The 26181-nt window shown below is 40.8% G+C and overlaps 1 protein-coding gene across 2 annotated transcripts in view; it reads left to right on the top strand.

Annotated features, from left to right (window-relative positions):
• Positions 1–23286, top strand: part of sema3bl (sema domain, immunoglobulin domain (Ig), short basic domain, secreted, (semaphorin) 3bl) — a 60307-nt gene extending 37021 nt beyond the window's left edge. The window contains exons 5-16 of one of the 2 annotated variants that reach the window (XM_029506121.1): positions 3835–3925; positions 5754–5870; positions 6224–6366; positions 8122–8236; positions 8388–8457; positions 9066–9210; positions 14894–15125; positions 15365–15456; positions 15741–15782; positions 15894–16119; positions 18722–18849; positions 20132–23286. In XM_029506121.1, coding sequence (XP_029361981.1) covers positions 3835–3925; positions 5754–5870; positions 6224–6366; positions 8122–8236; positions 8388–8457; positions 9066–9210; positions 14894–15125; positions 15365–15456; positions 15741–15782; positions 15894–16119; positions 18722–18849; positions 20132–20644 — 1914 coding nt within the window. In that variant the 3' untranslated portion in view covers positions 20645–23286. Of the gene's footprint in view, positions 1–3834; positions 3926–5753; positions 5871–6223; positions 6367–8121; positions 8237–8387; positions 8458–9065; positions 9211–14893; positions 15126–15364; positions 15457–15740; positions 15783–15893; positions 16120–18718; positions 18850–20131 lie in introns of both variants that reach the window. The other variant, XM_029506120.1, reaches the window with a different exon arrangement.
• Positions 23287–26181: the final 2895 nt, after the last annotated feature.

The following is a 26181-nucleotide window of genomic DNA, read 5'->3' as shown; positions in this document are numbered from 1 at the left end:
ACACATGAAAATAGCACCAAAACAAATACAAGTTACAAAAACAAATAGTTAAAACTAAGAAGAGTGAAAGGCAGCAAAAGCCGAAGTGAGAGAGTTCCCATGTTTTCATGAGAGTGAGAACTGAGTGGTGAGAGAGGGAGCCCAGGCATTATTTCATTGTACAGGGAGGAAAAGGCCAAACACAACAACCATTGAAGTTTTCCAAGTCAAGATGCATGAAGTGATTCCAAACTAAAAGTGGGAGACTTTTAACATGTTTTAAAAGCTTAAAGCTGACATTTTAAATTCTCCTGTAAGACATTCACAATTCAAAGACAAAATTCAGAAGCCCCGACAAAGTCAAATGTGCTGCGTTTGATTCAGGCTCTGCTTTATCAAGCACTAAGGGGGAGGAAGGGGAGGAAGATGGGGGAGAAGACGACGAGAGGCTGGAAGGAGCAATGAGTACAGAAGGGGAACGTCTGCCTTTGTTAACTCAGTAGGGCAGAAGAAAAGAGATAGGGCAGAGAAGCAAGAGGCAGCCAAGGGACTGATTTATGACTGAGTGGTATGACGTGATTAAAACTGAAAGTATCATTGAACTCCTCTCCTCTTCAACTTACATGCTGATGAGTTCCAAATGTCCTCACAAAGTCAGAACGGCCCGGACAAACTGTACCAGCACTTTCAAGTTGAGCCACAGTCCACACCTCATTTACTTTTACTTCTGGTAGTTAAACCTTTATTGAACCGAATGCCTTTTGACAAGCTAAAACACATTGATTTTTCAGTCCTAGCGGCAAGAGGAAAGGAGCATTAAATCCGGAGTGAAGTCAATTCTTTCATGTGAAAATGAAATGTGAGGAGAACCAATATCTGTGTTTCTCCCCCTCATGACTCAGTGACACCACATATTCCTGTGGTCTGCAGTAATCAGTCAGTTATATGTTCAGGAGAACTGTTCCGTTGCAAAGTGACAAATATTTGTGTGAAGCAGCAACTGTGGAATGATGCTAACTGCTAAAACACAGAGTAACACTACAACGAGTAGAGACGAGTAATAAATAACATTGGCTGTGTAACATTAGTCACCACAAGCTTGTGATCATACCAAACCAAGTAAGGCTGTGCAGCAGTAGGAGAACCCCGGACTGATAAACCGAGCAAGAGTCCATTTTCATCGAGATATATTCATTTCTAAGAACAGACGTTTGCTTTCTTGTCTTGTAAAATGTCCCTTGTTTCACTCCAAGCTCACTCAATTGTCTTAAATTTAGATTTTAAAAAGAATAAGATTGTAAGATAGTTTCTCCCTCGTTGAATGATGCCGATGTTTATGTGGGCCTGACAGCTCTCACTGGTCACAGTGTCTTTGTAGAGCAGCTCCTGATGTAATTTGCTCACCATCACTGAGTGCAAAGTGGCCTGGATGTCTCTCGCTCTCTCTCCCTCTCTCTCTCTGTTTCCTTCCTTCTCTCTCCCTTGCAGCAGCAGCAGCAGCAGCATTTGTGTGTATTTGTCTTGGCAGAGTTTCGCCAAAGGAAGTCTGACGCTCTAATCAACTGCACAGACTGCTGCACCATTACTTTGAATCATCATAAGATAAAACAGACGCACACACACACACACGCATCCCCCAAAAAGCTCAGTTCCTTTTCAGATTTAAGATGCATGTATGCACTGTAAGAAAAGAAAAAGTCCACAAACACACAGCCAGGCACATGAACACATGCACATACACAGATAGGTAATGAAGGGATGCAGTGACGTTGCCTCAAGTCAAAAGAGAGTGAGGAGGTGCTGAAAGAATAAGGATGACTAATGAGTAAAGACTTTAGCAGAAAAAGAGATGAAGAGCAGAAAACTGAATTCCTTGATAGAGAGAAGATGGAAGAAAGAAGGGGAAAGGTTAACGCAAAATGAATAAAGAACACAGTTACATAATTTATGTACACATTTATAACATTCAGTCACTTCTAATCAAGATCTTTATTTTAAGGAATCATGCTTGCGCCACAGCTGATTGAAGCACATGTGGTACAACTTTAAAATCGATGAAATGAGCGAGTGTAGAGAAAACGGCAAATGTATTCTTCGTAAATTAATTGAATATGTGCGGCTTTATTTTCTCCTTTATCATCAATCTTTATCGAAGACAAGACTCCAAACACTTCTTAAAATCCCTCATTCAAACTTAATGAAGTGTCAGGGTGTGTGTGGTCATTTTGCTGCACATGTTCACGCTGTACACCTGTAGAACTCATGAACAATCACAAAGCCATATGTGGATCAAATATTAAAAACACCCTGTCGCTGCTTATTTCCTGTTGAATTTACCGGTGTATTTTTATTTTATTTATTTATTTTTTTTCTTTTCTGAGTGTGTTTCCCGCTGTGGCAATTAGCTGTGTCTGTGTTCCTCGGCACGTGCGATAACACAAGCGCATATGTGTGGGTGCACGTACAGAGCCGGGGTGTGTGCAGTCTGCACTTTGTTTCTTGAATTATTTTTATCCCTCTGACTTCATTGTCATCATCTCCCCTGTGATCCCTTGCTCAGTAGAACAATCCCCCTTCTGCCAGTGACAATACTCCATTGTCTACCAGAGGAACACCAACTCAGACACGCACAGTTCACTGTTAGGACACTTAAGTCACTGATGTGCACTTGAATGAGACATGAGGCAGCACTCCCTGTCCTGTCGCCTTCCATTCTGTTTTTATCCGGGTTGATCACACCCAGACGGTCAGAGACTGACGTCGCTGAGGTGGGAAGGGAAAAGCATAGAAATAGAAGGCCATTTGTCCACAGCGGCCCTTCTCTGGTCACACAATTCAAGAGCGTGGCCAACATTCAGCAGGTTAACTTGAGTGATGAGTAATCTAACAAAGAGCCACTATTATTTTAAATATCCTCTCAATGTCCTCAGAAATCATAAAAAACTGAAAGCATTTTGATGTAAAGTGTTATAAAATCCTATTTAAATTTGAATTTGCTCTTTTGATTTCTCGTGCTGCCAAACCAGTTTCTTTCCAAAGAATGTTTTGCTTTATATTTTTCTTTCCCAGGAAAAACACACACTAACACACACACACACACACACACACACACACACACACACGCACCCAGCAGACCAAATACTTCTCACAGGGAAAGAAAGAGTTCTCAGAACGAGGCTGTTTTTCTGCCCAGCATATCATTTGGCAGAATGGAAACATTTTTACAAGCAAATATCATCCATTATAATGGAACTTGTTCATTTTCTATATAATGTGTTGAGAGAGTCGTTTTTTGTTTTTTTTTTTAACCACAAGGATCCAGTGGCCTGTTCTCAATTCAACAATCAGGATTATTTTTTCTCTTGATAAAGTTGGGATGTCTGAGTGTAATTTTTGTATGATAACAGTTTTATGCTCTTTTTGTTTGTTTTTATTACCGTGCTGGCTGAGTCGATCTGCATTGGAAAATGGGTGGAAAACTTCGCTCCAACTCTCTGGCAACTACTCTGATCCTGCATTTCCTTGTTTCTCAGACAGCATCCTAGTTCTCAGACCGACAGAGTTCAGTGGAAGGACAAACATGTTTGAAGCTCACAGTTATAGCAGCTCCTACCCCTTATTATTCTGGACAATGGGATTGATGGGAATGGCCTCTGGGTCAGTGGGATGATAGATCTTGTAGAACCCTCTGAAACGTTCTGTCTTTAATTAGAAAATTTAGACTAAAATAAAATAGACTCTTTATCGCTCAGATCTGGGGACAAAATGATAAGGTCCGAAGTTTAGAGAGCAGTAGAGCGTCTCCTTCTTCCACCTGTTTCAACCCCCTGTATAACCCCGTCTCCTTTTTTCCAGCACGTATTCACGATGGACCCTACAAATGTGGAAAATGGACGAGGGAGAGTTCCTCATGACCCCGGCCTCCCCTTCGCTAGCACCCTCACCGGTATGTTGTTTTTAAATTAAACATTTGAAAAGGTAATTTGGCTTGGATCAGAACATTTCGGTAAAACAAGTTGAATATAGGACCCAATAGGAAGTTGAACTGGGTGGCGGGACTTGAATCTGTCCTCATCCATTTGTATGTGTGTAATAAAATGTGTAATAACATCATCCAGAGCGTTAAACCTGCTCTGCCAAAGCTGTCAAATTAGCGTGTTACTTTTTGTAGCCTGATGGTTATCTGCATTTTTAAACTCTTTACATTATCATGCAGAGATGATCCGTTTCTACACCTTTCACCACTCTGTTGTGTCTTAAAATGATAACAACTCCAAAAATGGCTACCAGGGAAACTTTCTCTGGCTCTGAAACACACACACACACACACACACACTCTGGGGTTGTGCTGATTAGGTTAAATACTTGTAGGGTTTCTCTCTGAATGTCATTAGGAAATACCCTTGATTCATCGCAGTGACAGACAATCCTGTGCATCTTGAATGCTTTTGAATCTGACCTTCCTCTCTCTGGAGCCGCATGGTTTTCAGAATTCAAAATTTTCCCGCAGTACATCGTACTTGGCTGGAAACCCTTAAATTAGAGTCAAATATTCAGTCATTTGGACCCCCGAAGATGTGCAGTACACAGATACAGAACAATCCAGACATAGTGGGACACAATTAGGATCTGTTCAAGTTTTTTTTTTTTTTTTGCACCAGTTTAAGTGCCACTTCCGCTCAATCAATGAAGGTGGGAAAGGCTGACAGAACAGCTCTGCAAGGTTTTAAAGGATGACCAGGCGACTTGAGTTCAAGGTCCTGTTACAGGACTGTCCTTGACACAGAAGGCTTGCCAAGATCAGGATCTGTATTTTGTGTCTGGCAGTGATCACTGACCTCCTTATGGATTTTCCTCATGGGGATCAACAGAAAAAAAAAACCAAACGGCTCTACTCTTAATAATGTCCCTATTTCCCTTTTCTCCCTCAGACACACATTTCCTAATAGAGACTTATAAGAGAGAGAGAAAGCAGCAAATGTTGCCAAGAATGAAAACAGTATAACTTGATGAAGGTCTCAGTCCTCAACTATTAACCTGATGATGTCAGGATCTTGTCCTAAAATACACAAATCTCAGCTCCCCAGGCGCCTGTCATCTCATATTTCTGTCTGTTTATGTTTGCTTGTGCAGATATCTTGAACCACATGTTGAGTTTGAGTTGATTGTGTGTTTCTGTATGTATTGTAGACAAGGATGTGTCTGTTTGGAGTTATTGCAGCTAAATAAGATAAGAAGAACTCATTTACATCCTCATGGTCACAGGAGAGTGCCCTGTGGTCAGACGCAGTTTCTACAATAGCATCGGAAAATGGGAAACGGCTGTGTTCACTAAAAACAGAAAGGCTTATTCCCAAAAAGTATCTTTCATAATTCTTTATTGTCTTAGTGGTGTTATTGTGATTTCTATCCTGAGCTGCTTTCTTGGTTAATGACAAATGAGGCTGAAAGAGTTTTCCAAACATCATGTAAGTAACATCACTTAGAAATGTTTGCTGTTTTATTTCTACTTGCAGGGAAATCAATTTTCCCGGTACAGGATGTAGTATATATGAGCTAAGGCTTCAGATTCCCCCCAGAGTTTGCTCTGTGCTGGATTAGTTTGATATCCCCTCTCCCTCATTTGCCTTTTCTTTCCTCTGAGCCAAACATTTGTTTTACCATGATTCATTTTCTTTCATAGGTTCTTTTGCTTTACATTCACTCTTTTTTGTCCTTATTTATTTCATCATCTTTCTCTCCTGTCTGCCCCCCCCCCCCTTCCCTTTTTGCAGGCGGGGAGCTGTATACGGGACTGACAGCAGATTTCCTGGGAAGAGACTCCGTGATCCTCCGGAGTATGGGAGGCCGCTCCACTATGAGGACAGAGACTGATGAGAAGCTTCTCCATGGTAACACTTCACCCTTTCAATTCATCCTTAACATTCACATAAAACAAGACAGTTATTACAAAATACAGACAGTATATTGAATTTTGTTAAAATCGTCATCAGTTCCCTAATTTTTATCAGTGTCAGATAAACTAATAATTAAATTAAATAATTGCTATTTGTAGATTTTGTTATTGCCACACAGCTAACATTACCATTATCAGCTGTTTACTTTCCAAGTGCTTTAGCCATAGTTACATTTATAGTGAGATTATAACATGTCCTCTGAGCCGCAGCTGCTTCCACAGGGAAGCATGGCACAGAGAGAGATCAGCTGACTTCACCTCTCTTCATCCTTCTATCTTCCACTGCAGACCCCAAGTTCATCGCTGCCCACCTTATCCCTGACAATGACGACAGAGACAACGATAAAGTGTATTTCTTCTTCACTGAGAAAGTCACAGAGGCAGGGGACAGGGAGGGGGCCATACACACACGTGTGGGACGAGTGTGCGCGGTAAAACACCCTTTAAACGTTTATTTTGTGATTTGGAACACTGTTACATTGCTGGACTGATACTTATGCTGCACACAGAGAAATTGAAGAAATCGCTGTTGGCAGGTAGGAGTATGTGTTGCCCAGATGAGGTTCACATTGCCAAGAGGAACTTGGCCATACAAAACATCCAGTCGCAGGTGTACAATATCAGCAGAGGTGTTTTCCTCGAAGAGACTGTTAAAGACATATGATCCAGGACAGTCTTGAAGTCATTTTGGAATTTCCTGGTGTCTTCTGGAGGATCCATTATGGCTTTCAGATCTCAAGTGAATACAAGGCCTTTCAGTGACATGTATGGATTCACACTTAGGTCCACAAGAAGAATGCTATATAACGAACAAGTGAAAAAAATAAGCTGGCAAAAGACAAAAATTTCATTTGGGAGTCTTTCTCTGTACAGAAGCTTATGAATGGCAGTGGGATAAACTTTACTGTTATTTTATTCTCTCTTTCCAAAATGCACTTGGCTGTCAAATTCCCCATGATCCCCATCTGACATGCACACACTCACATCATTTCGTGCATTTACTTGTCATCTGTAACCACATGTGCTTCACACGTAAAAACAGGTGTCCATAGAAGAATACTAGCAAACACACATTAATGCACACATGCAGCCGCAGGGTTTCCTTAGAGACTGTTTGATTGTGCCAGAAACATTTGAACAAACTTCAAGGACAAATTCCACCCCCTAAACCTTTATTATAACCTTCAATGTCTTCTGGTCCATTTCGTTCTCACTCTCCAGCTGCCTCTCCCCCTCTTCCTACACACACACACACATTTGACCATTTCCTCCTATTTTTCCCTCAGGCCAATCTGAAGAGTTGTCATCACTTCCACTGTGATGCTTCTTGCCAAGAAGCCAATCATCAGCCAATTATCACTGCCAGCACAGACCCACACTCACTCTCTCCCTCGCTCTCTACCTATGTCTAACATGTCCATGCATTGTGTCATACGTACACAGATGCGACAAGCAATTTAAAAATAGAGTTTTAAAAGAGTGAGTGAAGGACACACCCAGTTATGCACATTTATAACCTTAGTATAAATTGTGAGTCCATCAAATTAAATCAAATCAAATGCATTTATATCGCGCCAAATCATAACAAAGTTACATCAAGGCACTTTACACTTAGAGCAGGTCTAGACCAAACTCTTTATGGGGTTGTTAAAGAGACCCAACTCATCCCTCCAAGAGCAAGTACTTGGCGTCAGTGGCAAGGAAAAACATTTAAGAGGCAGAAACTTCAGGCAGAAGCAGGCTCAGGGAGGGCAGCCATCTCCGTCAGCCGGCTGGGTAGAGTCCTGGCACTGAGAGGGTTTAGAGGATTTAAGACGAGGGCAGTGCTTGTTTAATATGTCCTGCTGTAACACAAGACATTGTGTTTTGTCTTGTTGCATCTCTGACAACATGACTGACTTGAACGTCACACGGTACAGCTATGAAAACGCCATGATTGTATCATCTGTATGTTAAAGATCAGGGTCCGGGTTCATTGTCCTAAAATGGAGAACTATGTAATGACTAAATCCAACAGAGTTTGACCCAAAAAGGATGTGAACACAAACCGGAAATCAACATTATAACCTCAGTCAGTGACTCCTTCCAAATCCAGTGTGCTGCAGCACAGAGCCAAAACAATGAATGAATATTTGGAAATATATGCAGCTGTGTTTTATGGATTTTGGTTTTGTATCTTCTGCCAGAATGATGTCGGAGGCCAGAGAGTGCTGGTGAACAAGTGGAGTACCTTTATCAAAGCCAGACTGGTTTGCTCTGTACCAGGACCTCATGGCATCGACACACATTTCAATCAACTGGGTAAGGTACACACAAAAAGCTTCTTACTGTGCACACAAACAGCTTCTTACTGTGCACACAAACACACACAGTAGGATTTCCACTGTGTTTAACATAGTTAATATATTTTAAAGTACAGAGACAACTGACAGTGTCTTGTTATGTGAAACAGAGGATGTTTTTCTGCTGAGGACCAAGGATGAGAGAAACCCAGATGTCTACGCAATCTTCAGTACGATCAGGTAAACCCACGTCAAGCTTCAGTGTGTTTACCAAGGACATTTGTATAATATATTAAACCCCAGTAATATCTACTGAGGACCTCACTAGACAACAAAGTATCTGTTCTAGTCTTGTCTTTATTTATTTTGGTTTCATCAGAAAACCACCACCCCACATAAGTCTGTAGTTCTTTGGTGATTGGAAGCGATAATGTGCCTCAGCAATTTTGTTTTAGCATTCTGCTCCAGAGGTTTCACCGCTGGCGTTTGAAGAGACGTCAGTAGAAAGTCCACTGTTGAAATGTGAAAGTTGACTCCAGGGTGTGTCAGTGAGGCTCCAGGTTCCCTGGAGTGCGTGGACAGGGCTGACAGATCTGAAATCAGTTAAAAACTTAGGAGCTTCAGCCTAATGATGATGTTAATGCTGTTAGACGTCAGATACATTGTGAGACCAATTGCTTTAGAATGTAGTAGCTATATATATATATAGTGACTTTAGATACCCTCAACCATTCTTATGAGCGTGTGTTTCTTCCAATTCGGACTGAAAGTTCTCACATTTTTTTTGTCAAATATTCAATTCAAAATCATAAAGTAGGTTGTTACCTTATCTCCTTTTTCCTGCACAGCAACGTGTTCCAGGGTTTTGCTGTGTGTGTTTACCGTATGGCTGACATAAGAGAGGCCTTTAATGGCCCCTTTGCTCACAAAGAGGGCCCTGACTACCAGTGGGGTGCTTACGAAGGCAGAATGCCGTATCCGAGACCGGGGGTGGTGAGTGACTGTTCATCATATGCATCACCTTTGACTGTGAATTTATGACATGGCTCGTTTTACCAAATTTTATTTCCATCACACTGCACTTGTCTCCCAATGTCTCCCATAAGACATGCTTCTGCTTGCCAATGTTGGAAGGATGGTTTGTAGATCTCAGCCTTTACATGCTGATAACAGTTTTATATTTCTCTGCTCTCTAATAAACTGTATTATATAGATGCCTGGAATATATTACAATTCAAAAAAGGCAAGAGACAAAAGACAATGACGCTGGTTACATCCTAGGAGCTAGAGACAGGATATGGTATTCATTAAGTTGGGGGATGAGATATTTGCTCAGTTTGCCTAGTTTGACCAGGGCCAGCTGTTAACTTGTGGGAAAGATGTGATATAGAAAGAGTTAACATTGGCATTGCTTTCACCTTCTGGAGAAAACCTGTTATTGAGTAAAGAAATTACGCTTATTGCTGAACTTGCAATGTTTCTCCAATGTTTTGAGAGCGGCTGATATTGCTTGCAATATGTAGTATTAGCAAAACTTACAAAAAACTCCATTGAAAGTTGACTAGCATAAACATTGTGCACGTAAAACATGTAGCAATGATGAATAGTTGAAAAAATATTCAAAGTACTTTTTTTTTTTTCAAATCTATCCCTAACTGACTGTTTATCTGATGAATATATTCATATCAATCAGGCTGGACTACTGCTGGTTCTGCTCAGTTATAAAACACAGCAGCAGTAGCAGTACCATAAACTGCAACGTCCAATTAAAGTTGAATCTCCAGTACGGCTTCAACCAACACAACATCAGTGAAGCTGGGATTTAGGGCTTATTTCGGAAATAGGGATTTATTTGTTGTGGAAGAACTCATATCAGTTAACGAGTAAGTAAGTTTGGGCAATATAGAAATAACTATGATGGCAGCAATGAAAACACAGCAGAATCCATTTAAAATGATTCATGCCATGCCTGATGGTTGTCACAGCGCTGAGAAAGCTACCAGTTAAAGCTAAACTGCTGTTCAATAAGCCGCATTCTTTTTTTTCTTTTGTTTTGCCTTTTGCTGCTGTTAAACTTTCCCAAAATTATATTTAGTTAATGTAATAAAATCTTTGTGAAAGTTCTAACTTGTGTGCCAGAACAGAAGACGAAAAACTAAAAACAAAAAATCTTTGTGGAGGCATAGGGAATAAAAACTATAAAAAATGAGCTGTAGACAGTTTCCATATCAGTAATGTAAACTACTGTATGGGGCAGTGCAGCTGTGGAGACTGTATACAGTGCAGACCCCTCTCCTGGTTTACATCCGCACTCTCAGCGGAGCTCTGTCATGTTCCCTCAGCCACATCGCTGTAATTCAGACTCGTTACACGCACAAATACATGTGTGTACGGTAGGAAACACACATACACAAGATCATGTCGCCCTCGTTACCAAAGTAAAGGAGGGCGTATGGAGGCAGGAGGAATATCAATAATGTGAGAAGGGAACAGACACCTCTGTGGTTTCATTCCCTGATTAAGAGGAATGTCTTGGCCTGAAACTGAGAGAAAGCGAGAGAAGGAAGGAAGAAATGTGATGGTAAGAAGAGAGTTGTAGGAGAATAAAAATATAAAGAGGTAATTTCATTATTTCCTTTGTCTCACCTGAACTGGACTGATGATTTAAGCCCGTTTTTATTTTCCTGGACTTCTCAGTGTAACAGAAGCTTAATACTATGTAATATCCATCACGTCTCCTGTCAACTCCGCTGTCAAAACTCATGCTGTACACTAAAGTAAACATCGGGTTTCACCTTCTCAAAGAGTTCATTTGAGAGACATTTGGTAGAAGTATCCTTGCTATATATTTATCTTAGACTGATATTTTATCTTGTGTTATTTAAGTTTCTGTCAGAACTCATCACGGAGCAGACAAAGTGATGGGGTAGTCTCTTTATTGAAGATTTACCGGAGCTCTGGTAATTCTACCTAGACCTGAATTTTCGTTAATCTCTGTACTTTGATGTGTTTTCCTGACGGTCTCATTCATCAATTTTCATTTTAAAGGCTTCAACTTTGATACTTAAATATCCAGTTTAGAGTGCCGTTGGGCAATTTTTTATCCAAGCTCATTCAGCATTTAATGTGGCCTAACTGGTTGTTTCTCTTAAATTAGGATCAGATTTTTGACACGAAAATAACCTTTGCGGCCTGTTTAAAATTACGCATATAACTGGAAGGTAGCATGGTGAGCGAGTGGTTAGTGCCTTACAGCAAGAAGGATCGGGGTTTGAATCCCAGATTTGGGGCTGTTTAGTGTGGAGTTTGCATGTTCTCCCGGTGCCAGTGGGGCTCCCTCCCACAGTGCTAAGACATGCACATCACACGCACCATTTTTAATACATCTCTCACGCAACGCTGTGTTCCCCTAGCTTTTAAAGAGGCAATCATTAAACCCCTCCATAAAAAAACCTGATAGTGATCCATGGTTCCATACCGCCTTAACTAATGTAGTCATGACCTACTGGTCACTACAGACTCAGAATCTGCATCTTTACTTCTGCCTCTGGATGTAAGAGTGGCTTTTGACACTGTAGCTTACAGTATGCTTTTTCAGCAGTACTACAGTCGGGTCCATGGGTGGGCACTTGCTTCGTTTTCATTCTTATTTGTTTAACAGAACCCACCGTGTTAGCTATAACAATTCTTTCTCTGAGTGGTTGACTGTCACCTCTGGTGTTCCCCAGGGATCTGTCCCTGGCTCTATGATTTCTGAGAGTACATCACGAGAAGTCTTCAGCTCATACAGAAATTTGCTGCTAGAATTCTGACCATGAGTAGAAAACACCACTACATAACTCCTGTCACTTCACTGGCTGCCTGTTCGGGCTACATCTGATTTTAAGGTCCTTCGCTTCACTTACAAGGCTTAAATGGACTTTTGCCATCCTACTTATCTCAACCACTTACGTCGCGTGTTGCATGACACCATCTTCACTCTCAATTCACACCTTCTTTTTATCCCCTCAGTGAATGAAAAGTCCATTGGTCCTTGGTCCTTACTTGTATTGCTGGTTTTAATGTTCAATACCTTTTTTTTTCTTCTTGATTTAATTTTCTGTGACGTGTACTGAGACCATGTGGCATGCTCATTTTGCACTTCAAATAAAATGATAAAATGGATTGATTAACTAATTGCAATGTCTAATTAAATAGCAACTCCAGTGCTAAGAATGGCTTTACTTAAAAATGTATAACATCATAAGACCAGCAAAATCGACTGTTGTGCGAAGGTTCATATTACCCTGCAGATTTTTTACATATACATGTCAAATTTGATGAGACAAGATAATATTTGTTTGAGGAAAAATAAAGTAAGAAAACCCAAATTTGGTGTTTCAACGAATCTTACAGAGCAAAAGCGTATGACCACAACCAGCGAGGTTTATTTAGAAAAAAAGAAAGCAATTTTCTGGGATGTCAGCAGATTTCCTGTTCTGGGTGTGTTTGTGTTAACGGATCAGTGTCTGACTGTATATACAGTACAGAAGCGCTTACATGATGCATAACATGCCGCGCACACACAAACAGTTGGATTCATGTCTATAATAACAATGGACTCGACTAGTTGTCTGCCAAATATGCTCACTTCTTCTCCCTCTCATTCATTCTCAGTTGGATCTATTGATTTGGATGAGTTGCGAACACGAGTCTTGGGAGTTATTCCAGTTTAGCTTTTATTGCTGTGCAAAAAGATAATGAGAAATTCAGTGAAACGATTTTGAAAAAGATGGAGAATGATGCGCTCTGGGAGCTGGGAGTGTATAACTGTGTGACAGATGAGCAAATGTGATGTAAATACATGTTCGAGGTTCATGTTAGGACCACCATCTTGAATTATATTACAAATCGTATATTTTTGAGGAAGACTGTAAAGTTGGGTGGGTGAGCACAGATTTGCTTCCTCAATCCAAAACGTCTGCGTAAAAATTATAATGGCTGTTTGGTTAAAATCTACTCAGAGGAATGTACTATACATTCAAAGATTGTGCATATTACAGTCTAACCTCTCTGAAACTGAAACCAGACTCTCACAGCACTGTTGTCGGGATTAGTTCCAGTGTGATAAGCAAGAGGAGCAGTATTTGGGAAAACAATCAGGCACAGCAAAATCAAGCAATAGCATTTATATTGTCAATCTGATTTAAGATGATCAGATGACCAACTGTTGTTTCTTCTGAGTAGAACAATCACTCTCAGTTTAATTTCATCTTGTGCTTTAGCCTTAGTTTTTGATTTAGGAAAACTTATAATTACTTTGTCACATGTTTTTTTGTTTTAGTCAGTGGCTGCAAACTCTGCTGCTTTTTTCTTCTGCTATAGTCTCTCCCTCCTGCCACCGCAACCTTACCTTGGCATGCTGAATTCAGTTTGTCTGGTTAGATTCTTTGGAGGCTTTCCAATTGTTCCAAAGGAATATTTCTCAACTGTTCTTGCTCCATTTGTTCATTTTGTGTGCTTAAAATGATGAACCACAATCATGGGACAATCCAGTTTCTGACAAGGAGATAACGGATCTTTGCAAAGGGTGAGACCTGCTCAGTTATGGAGGATCTGATTTGATCTTGTCTAGCAGCAGCTCTCCAGCCAAAAATCAGTGTCCACAGCATCTTCTCATTCTTTCATTTTGACCAGATAAAAGTGCAGGTTACATTAGTAACAATTTAAGAGAACCAAAAATGAAGAAGCTGCCCACTGAAGAGAGTAAATCTGCCACACAATCTGCTTGTGCCCACCAGCTGAAACAATGCAGGCGATTACTTCACATACACATTCTCTCCCAAAATATATTATTAAACCTTCTTATGGTTATTTTGGGTCACTTTTTGGACACACTGACAGGTTAATGTCAATGTTTTCTTCAGATAAGAATCTTTTCTTCCACAGAATTTATATTGTAGTACGTTTATCCCACCATGTCCATCCAATCACGCCCAATCAAATAGCAGCTCCAGTGTTAAGTTTAATCAGTTAAAATGTCTTCATTTAGAAATGTAAAAAGCACAAGACCAGCAAAATCTGCAGTTATGAAAAAATGAAAAGAACAGTTGGCGTTTCTTACATTTCATACTCCAGGTTCAGTAAGACGTGTCTCAAACAGCTGTAGACTTTGGCTGCTTCTGAGCTGAACCCTGTGCTAACTCGGAGGTGGTTCGTGTAGATGCCTTCATTCGGACAGTGTTCAACCCTCTTCATCATATGAGGAACACAATACCTCAGCTTCTTTCAAAGACATTTTTCCATGACTGCAATGACACAAAGGAGGGGATTATTATTATTATTTTTTTTTTGCTTCTTTACTGCTTCCAAACACATAACTTTATAACAGTGGTTGTGTATTTTCATCCAAAGTTTTAAGGCACAGTAAAACAGCTAATGAGGGTTCTTGTAAGACCATAATTAGGCCACAGCTCTTCTGAAACCCCACCATTAGAGGAAAATGGTGGGAATGAAACATCAAAGTGGAAAATGTCCAGAACATTGCTTTAAACTCTCCCTTTTGACTTGTGTCTATTAATATGTACATTTTCTTATGTTTCCAAATATAGTTCAGTTAGAAGCAACCAGGAACTTTTGCCAGAAGGACTCTGTCTTAATAATTTTCTCCTTTGTTTGTCTGCCTCCATATCCTCAGTGCCCTAGTAAAATCACCAACCAGCCTGGCAGAGAGTTTGGAAGCACAAAGGATTTCCCCGATTCAGTGCTTCATTTTGCCCGCAGCCACCCGCTAATGTGGCGGCCAGTGTATCCAGCTCTGCGCCAGCCCGTGCTTGTAAAGGCCAACATCCCCTACAAGCTGAAGCAGATTGTTGTGGACCGGGTTGAGGCAGAGGATGGGCAGTATGATGTCATGTTCATTGGCACGGGTAAGTGAATGTGATTCCTTTCTAAATCCAGAAACTTGTATTGTCTTGTATTGTCAAACACACTGTATTTCAAACGGGATGATCGGTTCAGTAACCTAATGGCAGAGTTTAGTGTTTTACTTCCAAGGAGGACTGTGGATTTCCTGGATGGTTGGTGCAGAGTAGGACGTGGATCATGGTTATAACATGGTTATATTCCTGTACCTGTAGCTCACAGTGAGTGTGTGCTTGACTTTCAGACAGTGGTACTGTATTGAAGGTCATTGCCCTGCACAGTGGAAACAGTCTAGAGACAGAGGAGGTCACACTGGAGGAGCTACAGGTTTTTAAAGTACGTTTTTACTTTGTGATTTCTCTCAACAAGTCTGTCTCTGGGTGGCTTTTCTGCTTCCCTTTCAAGCTTTGTTCCTCCTTATCATCACTCACAAGGCCAAAGCTGCTAGTCATCAATAGACATATTATTTCTGTCCCTATTCATGAGAGCCTGCAAAGAACACTCAAAGAAAAACTTGCATGGAATAGTTCTATTCTTGAATTTACTCTTTCTTGACCTTTTTTATTGTAAGCCTTTTCACATAATGAAATACCTGAGATCTCTTATCCTCACCATTGCAGGTGTCAACTCCAATTACATCAATGGAGATATCTGTGAAAAGGGTGAGTTAAACTGAGCGTAACTATGAATTTGAATTCCTTCCTATCGAGTTATACTGACAGTCATCTTCATCATCTTTCTTTTCTTTCTTCTCCCCTCATGATTTTAAATAGCAAGCCCTGTACGTGGGCTCTCCAACAGGTGTGGCACAGGTCAAGCTGCATCGCTGTGAGACTTATGGAAAAGCTTGTGCTGAGTGCTGCCTGGCCAGAGACCCTTACTGCGCCTGGGACGGATCGTCGTGTGCACGATATATACCCAACAGCAAACGCCGCTACCGCAGGCAGGACATCAGGCATGGAAATCCCGTTCTGCAGTGTGTGGATCAGAACATGAGCGGTAAGTGTGACTGCCTCGCTATTCTTTTGTGAGTTCCTGACATCTCATGGCTTCCTGGCAACGTCCCGATGTGTGCGAAACTCTGGAAAGTCAATGCACACAGCCAAAAAACACTCTTGTGCATGACCCTCGCGTTAAAACCGCAGCTTTTCTGTGTACACTTTGGTTTTTGAAGGGGTTAATGAGCTTCAGACTTGTTGGCATGTGGAGTTTGTTTCTTTTGGACAGCGCCTGGAAGGCTGCCCCACACACCCCACCTCCTGCTTCCAGTCATTGTATTAAGCTTATCGGCCGCTGACTGTCTCTATATTTTAAATGGTGATTAGATCAATATTCATCTTGTCATCTTGGCAACAAAACGCATACTGTAGATGTATTTCCCAAAATGTCAAACTATTACAAATATTAAGAAATAATTCTTTATGGGTCAAGCTTTAAGTGCACAAAAATCAGACATTTGACTTTGTAGCAGTGGTTCTCAAACTTTTTTGGCCATTCCCCACTTTGAACAATTGGGGATTTTCAAGCCCCTCTTCACGCTGTCGGCCCAACAAAAATCTTGACAAATTACATTTCATTTTATAAAACATCAGCACCAAGTCCAAAAAGAAAATAAGAGTGCAGTTGTGCCATCATAACTGATATTTTGAGTCAAAAACAAAAAGTGCAGTAGTCAAATAATGAAATAGTGTTTCATTTGCAATCTGTGCAACAAACAAAAACAAGAGAACCTTCCCTGTATTACTGGCTGCAATGTGCCTGTTTTGCACTGCACATCCTCTCAAAACGAGGTTGCAGGCATGAAACTGCCACTCTCAAGTCATGCTGTCTTGTGTGCGTGTAATGGTGTTGGCTCTTCTGTGGTCCACGTCACAAATTTATGCTCACGGCTGCCTGTTACTTTGTTGTCCCACTGCAAATATTGGCCCGCTGCAATTATCATCACGTTAATCATTGTTTTTGCCCTTTAGTCCCAGGTTACATTTTTCTCCCGGTCTCCAAATGCTCATTAATCATTTTAGCCATTAATTATGACTTTGTTTATGTGTGGGTGTTTTGTTTAGAGTGAATTAGCTTTATTGTCAATAAAGAAAGGCATTTAAAGTAAGATAGGCGTGAAATAGAAAATATCCTCCCGTTTGTCGCGCCGCACACTTTGAGAAGCACTGCTCTATAGAGAACGTTTCAGCGTCACCAGTGATAAGTATGTTTCCTTATAAATGCTGACTGAGCTGTTTTGGTTTTAAGGTTGTTTCTGGTATCTGCTCAGATTTTTCAAAGACACTGCAAGAAAGTGGTCAATCCTGTGTTGTCTGGACAAGAGCGCTGATGGTTTAACAAACTCTAAACTATTTAGCTTCAGATAGGAAGAAGACCAGTGGGACTCCAGTGCTTTGTATATAGAACATGTCTGTGTATACACCTGGGGTCCAGAGGATGATGTTGTTGGATACGTGCCAGCCAGTGTTTGAATGTAGATTGTATCTGTGTGTGTGTGTCTGTGAGGGTCAGAGGCACTTCCTAGGGTTGAAAGCCAAAGAGTGTTTATGTCAGATGATGAGAAGTTGATCTTGTGTGAGACAAATATCATACAGTTTATAAGACAGAAAGTAGATGTTCATTTCACAGAAGCACACATCTGGTCAAATCCACCACATCTGACATTTGGTTGAGTTTTGTCAGACATTTTTATTAAAGGAATGAAATATGGTGTGTGAGTTTGTGCGCGAGGAAGAAGAAGAAGAGCTGTGAGACAGACAAAGCAGCTGTCGTGCGGAATTAGGCGAGCAAGTGGACAAAGGTGAGGATAAGGAGAGGTGTGTGGGCGATGCTGTGAGGAAGCAGGAAAAAAAAAGAGGGTTTGAACGTGGTGAGTGTGTGTTTGCTCACCTGAGTGCAGGCATTGAGATCAGGTGATGAAAGCTTCACTCAGAGCCTCTGGATGAACCTGAGTTTGACAAGGTGCCTTTATGCCAAACTGTCAGGCTGTCATTACGTCGAAAGTTAGAGACATGTTTGCAATATTTCAAACAGTCGGAAGAGAAGACATTTATTCCAAATGTGCACTCACATGAACTCAGAAGTTGACTCAGAGGTGTTGCCTGGTTTACAGGCGGATACCAACATGTCATTTACTGTAGCTTTTCTTTCTGCAGTTAGATAGATTCATTGTCGTTGCATATTCTTGGACAACAAAATTTCTGTTCAACCACATTCTTTTTCACGGCAGCATTTAACTACGATTAAGTAAAAAATGTAGTTAAAATAGTTGTTGAAATAATTGTTTGGAAGTAGAAGCTGAATAGCCTTCTCATGTATGCATGTTAAATATAACATTACTGGCTGGTTGGCTTAGCTTAGAAAAGGAAAACTACAAAAGTGTAAAACCCCATTTCAGAAGTTTGACCTGAAAATATAAATATCAGGAAAGGCTCTGTTGACCATAACTTATTTGAGAACCATTTATTTGTCATGTTTTCCAAACACTTTGCATCCCTTCAGATTCAAACACAGGAAAGTATCTGTGGAACTTGTTGTACAAGCACTTAAAATATTTCCATCTGTTCACATGCTTTTTAATTTTCGCTCTTTCCACCAGAAGAGCTTGATGTGACAGAGGACAGGTTGGCGTATGGGACTGAGAACAACAGCACCTTCCTGGAGTGCGTTCCTCGCTCTCCACAAGCCACTGTAACCTGGCTCGTCCAACACAATGACCACAAGGAAGAGGTGAGATCATCAGTAAATAGCGCTAAAATCAAAATCAAACTCAAGATAATGAAATGCCTCCCTGGATGATGGGGGAAGTACCAGCATGGCACGAGCATAGGCTGGAAATGCACACTCCTCATCTACTCTTGGATAAACAGTGAGTTCTTTGTAAACTTTGACCACACGCCACTGAAAGCTGAAGTGTCACTCAATGTCTGATGGTCTCTGTGACTTACAGTGCAGCTACATTGCCCGCTGCGCCCGCAGCCACAGTCATTTTTCATCTGTTGAGGTTATGTTTGTCCAAGCTTAACTGAGTACCTCGGTCAGCCGTGCAAGTATTAAGGCATTACCAACCCTTTCCATTTCCCCGCAAATAAACATTTGGCTTCCACTCCAGCTGACAAGGCAGCCATGTTTGTGTTGGCACTGAAGGATGGTTCTAGGATCCAGGGGATGAATTAAGCGAGATGGGACCATATGAGGTTGAAAGAGAAAAGGGGAAGGGGACGGATGGAAATGACTCAAGCAGTGGAGAGAGAAAAGGCTGGATGAAAGAAAAGGGAAAGCATAAGTAGAAGCTAGGAACTGGAGTTCATGGTACGTTCTTGCCGCTGAAATTTAAGATGAGAAAACAGTCCTTCTTCGCCCCGTTTTCTTTTCTCTTTCTGTTAAGTGGATTCCGAAGCTTGCATCAGCCAGATGAAAGGACCGAGGGAACGCTGTGGCTGCATCAAAGTCATCTGCTATCAGCCCAGTTAGAAAGATAAAGATGCAGCAGTATAATCTCCTGGAAGTTTTACATCCATAGTGGTTTGAAAGTCATATTTTTTTTTTCTCCTAATCCTCTTAACCATTTCACAGTTTCTGAGCATCTACATACAGTACACTGCCAAAGCAAAGTCATTTGCTGTTATCTGTAACTTTCACAAAGTCACCACATAAAAAAAACAAAACATCTCAGTTGAATTCATTTGAACTCTAAAGGACATATTTTAAAGTTTTTCTAACGTTACATAGCCAAGGTAAGCATTTACAACTGGATTATCATCCCTCGACATGAACATGACAAATCACTATCAGAAAGACCAAGAGACCAACCAGACCGCAGCTAGCAAGTTTTCATACCAGCTGTAGTAGAAGAAAAGTTTTTTTAAACTGAAAAATCTGCCAATGCCAACACAGGCCTCGGGGCAGTAGCAACACTCCGTTTGCAACTTTGAAAATGTAGTGCTTGTTTCTGCTAAAGACATTCACAGGCCCATTGAAAGCACATTTTAAGTTCATTATCCTTCCTTAGGTGAGGCTAGACGATCGTGTGATGTCAACGGAGCAGGGTCTCCTGTTCCGTCGTCTCTTCCGTCAGGATGAAGGGGTGTACATCTGCCGCTCCAAGGAGCACGGCTTCACGCAGACCCTGGCCCGCATCACCCTAGAAGTCCTCCAGGGGGAGACTGTGGATGAGCTCATGGCACGCGAGAACGCTGGCCTCTCTGATTCCTTCAAAGACCGATCTACAGGAAGCTACAGGTCCTGGATGCCTTGCAGTGCGTACAGCAGGGGAGGCTCGCCCAGCCAAATTGGCCAATCACGCACGTGGTTCAAGGATATCATGCAGCTGATTGGGCCGTCAAACCTGCCGCAAGTGGAAGAGTACTGCGAGAGGATGTGGTGCAATGACAAGGTGAGGCGGAAACACAAGAGCATGCTGGAGAAATACCGGCAGGCGCAGGAAAGCGCAAGGAAGGCTCGTAGCAAGAACTCCGGCGAACGCAACCGGATGCCGAGAGATCTGAGCACATTAGAGAAGTAATGGAGAGAATTTGAAAGGAAGGAGAAAAACACTGAAAGATTATAGCATAAGGCAAAATGAAAAGGCAACAAAAAGGATTCAAACCAGCCTAATAGTGGAGACTTTGATGTTTGGAAAGAAATAAGCCAAGGCCAGCAAACCTAACAGAATAGATTTTATGAAATCAGTGTGTTTAAAATCAGTATATGTGTAGGTCCGGTGGTAGAGGTTGGTCCCAACTATGGCCCACTAAAGACAGAAGTGTTTGGTTGTCTGGACAGACAGCGAGAAAGAGACTGCTACTGAGCACAACAGGTTGTTGCTGATGAAAAGAAAACAAGATAAATCCTTCAAATACACCCCGAGGATACTTTTTCATTGCATCACATCATTGAAGTCCTTCTCCACTGAGAAATCCCTCAAACATTCACAGACCTCAGATTTTAAAAATGTATGCATGCCTGTGGACTGACTTTACCGACAGCAGACCGTGTTTTGTGTCTGCTTTCGCGGCCTGATTGAGTCTTGGATGAACAGTGTGTCGGCGCTTATCACTTCGTGTTGACTGTCCCATGATATTTCAAGCTGCATTAGGTGAGTTTTTGTAAATATCCATGCTAATTGCAAACTGAGGCCTCAACAAAGAGGAGCATCACATTTACATACTTTGCATCTTTGGACAAGAAAATAGCACACTTGCTAAGTGCAGCCTTGACGCATAATAATTATTTCCCCTCTCTTTTTTCTTGCCGCCAAGTTGGTCACGTTTCATACAATGCAATCACTGGATTAATCTCCTTCTGATTAATGGTGTTTAATGGTGCGTGTCTCTTGCCTTGTTCTGCAGTTGACTTTGGTATAAACTGTTCATGTTTGACTTCAGCTCACGACATAGCGCCCTTTTTTGGAGGCATGTAGAGCTAATGCAGTGCACAAGTTGAGACACACACACGCAGAAATTTTAACTGAAATCCCACTGACCCATTACACTGAGTGCATAAGCTCGGCTAACTCAAACTGGAAGCTGCCGTGAGACGACTGTTGATGGTTCAACAGATTAAAGGCACATCGCTTTATTTGTACTGCTGCGGGTTGAACTTTCCAATAAACACCAGCTAGAGACCTAACATCCATCATCACTGATCTTTGAAGGGATATTTCACACAGACTCACCCTCCTGCCTTTAGGTTACATACTGTACTACCGATGGGAATTTATCCAATGGTCACAGTCTGAATGATTTTTCGGTTAGTTCAAAGTAACCATTCATTAGGTGTCCAAAATAAAAGAAAAATCACAACATAGCATCATCTTTCTGTTCCTCATAAATTGATAAATTGTTTGTTGAAAAAGCTTAAAACTTAAAATCTTGGGAAAATGTTTAACTGTTGAGGGTTAACCTGGTTGAACAGTGTGTTTGGTCGAACTGTTATTGACAATCTTGGCTACAGAAAAGTTGGATTTATGGCCAAATTTAGATAAATTACATTTCCCAACCTCTCTTTTGTAACCTCTCTCACGTGTTAATCACCCGCAGAGGTTGCTTTCCCACAGTTCCTCTGTGCGCTCTAGTTTTCCAATGACAATAGAGGGAACAATAGAAGGGTCAGCTGTAGTGACAGACTCTCTTTGTCTTTTTGATTTGGAAACAGTGGGTTTAAGAGTGTTCATGGTTTGAACACATGATAATCCACATTTTGATTATCATCAGTGTTGCTGTTCATATAGGACTTTTTACAGTTACCATGTCCAGATCCTTTCTTCTGGAGGTAAATGTGGAGGGGAAAAAAAGGATTGGGTGGATTGAAACGGTAAAAGTAAAGATAAAACTTTCTCTGAATTGTAAGTAGACACACAATCTGTAATTGGTCAAGTATAATAGAAGCCACAGAATTGAAGACATCCAACATGGCTGGCAAAGGATTAACTTCATTGTCCCACAAAATGAGAAATGTGGGCTCTTCACCCATTCTGCATCCAAAAAAAGACAGTGCCCACACTAAAGGGCGTGTTACCTTAGGGCACATCGCCATAATGTGTACATATCGAATGAATATTTGTTCTGGGAGCCGTCTAATTGCTTTAAGTTGGCCAGGAAGTAACACTAACACCCATGAACTTGGTGACTTTTTTTGACCTTTGTGGCGTGTGAATGGTCTCTTAGAGGACAAATGAAAACAGAGGAGTGGAGAGGGAGAGCGAAATGAAAGAGGAAATGAAAAATAAGGTACTATGAGTATTTTTTTAAAGGCTTTTAAACTCATTTAAACTCAAATCCTTATTAAAACCATTTATCAGAGTCAAGTGAGTATTTAAAAGGAGATTTCAATTTGTCCTTCGGCTGTACAACACACTTCAACACGTTTTATTCTGGTTTAATTCTCAAACTAAGGATAAGACTCCAACTGCAGCATTTACTCACCCCATGTATATCTAAAGAAAATGATAGAATGACGGAAAGTTGATGCGTATCAAACACAGAGCTAGATGGCAGGGCAAAACAAAAAGGTAAGAATAAAAAAAAAAAACACTCAACAAAAGTTGATATTAAATGTGTGTAACACTTTTCTGTCTTAATTGTATCAGTTAACAGACAACTGTAAAAAAAAAAAAAAAAAAAATCTCATTCAAGATGAAAATTGTGTTTGCTGACAAAAAAGTGACATTATTAACTGAAGTGTCATAGATATATACACAGTCAGAATAAACAAACAAATGCATTTCAGTTGTTCAGTTGTACAAGGTGTGTTGTTGTATTGCATCTGAAATTTTAGATATTTAACTTACTATTATTCTGTCTGCTCTCCGTAGCTAGTTGTGCTAAGTGGTGTTTTCAATATATATATCTTTTTTTTTTTCTTGTATCTAAAACAAAAGTTTGGATTCTCAGCAAACTTCCTACCTTAATGTTCAGCTATTTTGATGTGTATGTATAAGTTCATCTGACACAGGCTTTCACTCCTGCTTAATGACATCAGGTGATTCACTGTTTAGCCGCTCTCTCCTGATTGGCGCTGTGCTAACCGATAAAGTCTGGACCAGCGGCTCCTGAGACATGAAGCCGACAGGAGGTTCGGTCAGCAGTCAAATATGAAAGAAGAGGACACGGTGAAAACACTGAAATTAGTTATCTATGAACTTGTCATCAGGTCCAGCAAACATGTTTTCCCTTTACAGAGCAAGAAAACAACACCACTGTTCTCAATGTAGAATTGAGGCTACAATGTGTTAGTATCCTTAGATTAAAAAACTAGCATTAACTTTCTTTGTACTGTAAAAATGTGTGCTGGTTGTGGGGTCTCTGATAAAAAGAGCCTAATTTAAATGTGTATTTATGTTTTATTTAAGTGTCTTTCTACCATGCATGCTGTGTAGTTGTGTGCTATTTAACAACATTAAAAGTGGATTTTCTAACATAAAGGCGATCCCTGACTGAGTATTTCACAGTTTGTTGCTGAAAGTCTTTGTGTTTTGTCTGGATAGGATTAATGGCGCCAGCGACATAAACACAGACCAAACAGCAGCACCTTCAAATGGCTTTTATAAACCACGGATTTCACTGCGCTGAAACCAAGACACGCTCTATTTAACACTGAATCAACAGCATGCGGACTGCACACCTGTAACAAGGCTGTTTGGCATTTTACATCAGGGTGGAAAACACGGCCTCTATCTTGCATATCTGCTTTTATTTGTTATTATTTGTGTGTGTGTGTGTGTGTGATTTTTGTCTTCCTCCTATATGTTGGCACAAATGTGATAAAAAGATCTTTTAATGGCAGTTAAAATGTTAAGATTACCCTGCAGGTCACAACAATAATGCAGTTAATGTCGGTACGGTGCCGTATGACTTTTTATACAGAGTTCATATTAGCAGGAGGATGTGAGTGTGCGATTGCAGATTTACAGACCCAGTGCCGGCCCATTATGTTACCTAGTTATTGGTCTGGCCGTGCGTATGATTGGAGGGTAATTGGGATATAACATCTGTGTGCAGTAACAATGGCTGCTTGTCGCCTCAGCAAACACACCAGCTCATAAAGACCAAACCTGGAGCCGAAACCACTAAACGACTTCACACCCTGACAGTTACTGCAACCACAAACACACGACTACAGAGTGAATGTGCGCACGTGGTTTGTGACGAGAGGCATGTCCACTAACAAAGATACACAAACAGAGATACACACTGTCCTGTGTAAAGCTTCTTCAACTCTGGCATTAATTTCCAGTGTGTGTACAGGAAATTGTCAGTATTGGCCACAGCTTAGTTTGGGTTGGGGCCCCGAGGCCGACTCTATAATATTGATTGTCCATGTAATGAAATTACCCATAAATACAGACACAGGACGACAACACACTACGTAATAAAAATATTTTTAATGTTAAAAAAATATTCTTGGGATAAAGTATTTTCAGTTACACTTTACTTTGGTCCTCTACAATGTAAACTGATGAGACAACCTGGGTGACACTGGAAATGAGGCGTGGCTGTGGTGGATGGATGGATGTGATATTAGAAATGAGTGGATGTTATCGCACACTGTGAAGCTCTCGGGGTAGACAGTGGAACATCAAATGTCCCCAATTTCATGTAACTGAAAACTAAATGAAAAGGATTTTACTTTTCGGGTTCACTGTTATTAAAACATTTAAAAAAAAAAAAAAGGTTTTGACTCCCCTTAGAGATGTAACTTTAAATATCTCCCAGAATTGCAGCATTACACACGCAAATCAAACTCTAAGCTCCAAGAGACTTTGTGTGCAGTTATACAGATGCCTTTCACTCAAAGCACTGACACGAAAAACATCACAAACATCACCTCATATAAGTTAGCAGAGAGCCAGCTTGACAATCGCATCAGCTTTGAGCTCATAAGAGAACACTGGAAGTCCAACTTGTTGGATAGGAACAGAATGACTTGGTGGTTTTACGTTGTTGATATATGAAGGTGGAGTGTACTAGTTTTGTCACTGTTGGCTTTGCTTAAATTAATCCTAGAGATATGGTTTTACATGGTTGATAGATTTTAGATTTAATCTCTTACAGTAACATCAAGCTTCAAAGTGGTTGTTCAATCATTCAATAATAACTTTGTGGTCAGCCAAAGGCAATATTGGGGAAAAACAAAGCATTGTGCAATGAAAGATATTCCAAACAGGTCAGGAACAGATTAAAAAAGGAGCGAAGCCATTGAATCTAAAACCTGAAATATAACCACATCACTAGGAGTGTAGCTTTAATTTAATTGTGAGAACAGAATGTGGAAATCATTATTGAATTGAATTATTCAGGGTGAGCAATTCAAATAATGAATGAGTCACATTCAGCCTGTATTTAATCACTTTTCCGATATAGCTCTGGCAAAGGCGTTGAAATAAACGATGACAATGAATCAGTGTGCACGAGACCAAGACCCTGGAACAAGCCGTCACCAATCAGAGCCGTAGACGGGTGTAGCATGATTGATTACCCCGGTGACGCAGTTCTGCCCAGAGCCAGCAACCAGCCCCTGAGCTTCATACCATGCTGCGAAAGGGAGGTGGCTGATTGGTCC

The sequence above is a fragment of the Echeneis naucrates genome, chromosome 7, assembly GCF_900963305.1.
Source record: "Echeneis naucrates chromosome 7, fEcheNa1.1, whole genome shotgun sequence".
Classification (NCBI taxonomy): Eukaryota; Metazoa; Chordata; class Actinopteri; order Carangiformes; family Echeneidae; genus Echeneis; species Echeneis naucrates.
The sequence above is the reverse complement of the archived record's forward strand: the minus strand, read 5'-3'. Positions and strand labels throughout refer to the sequence as shown.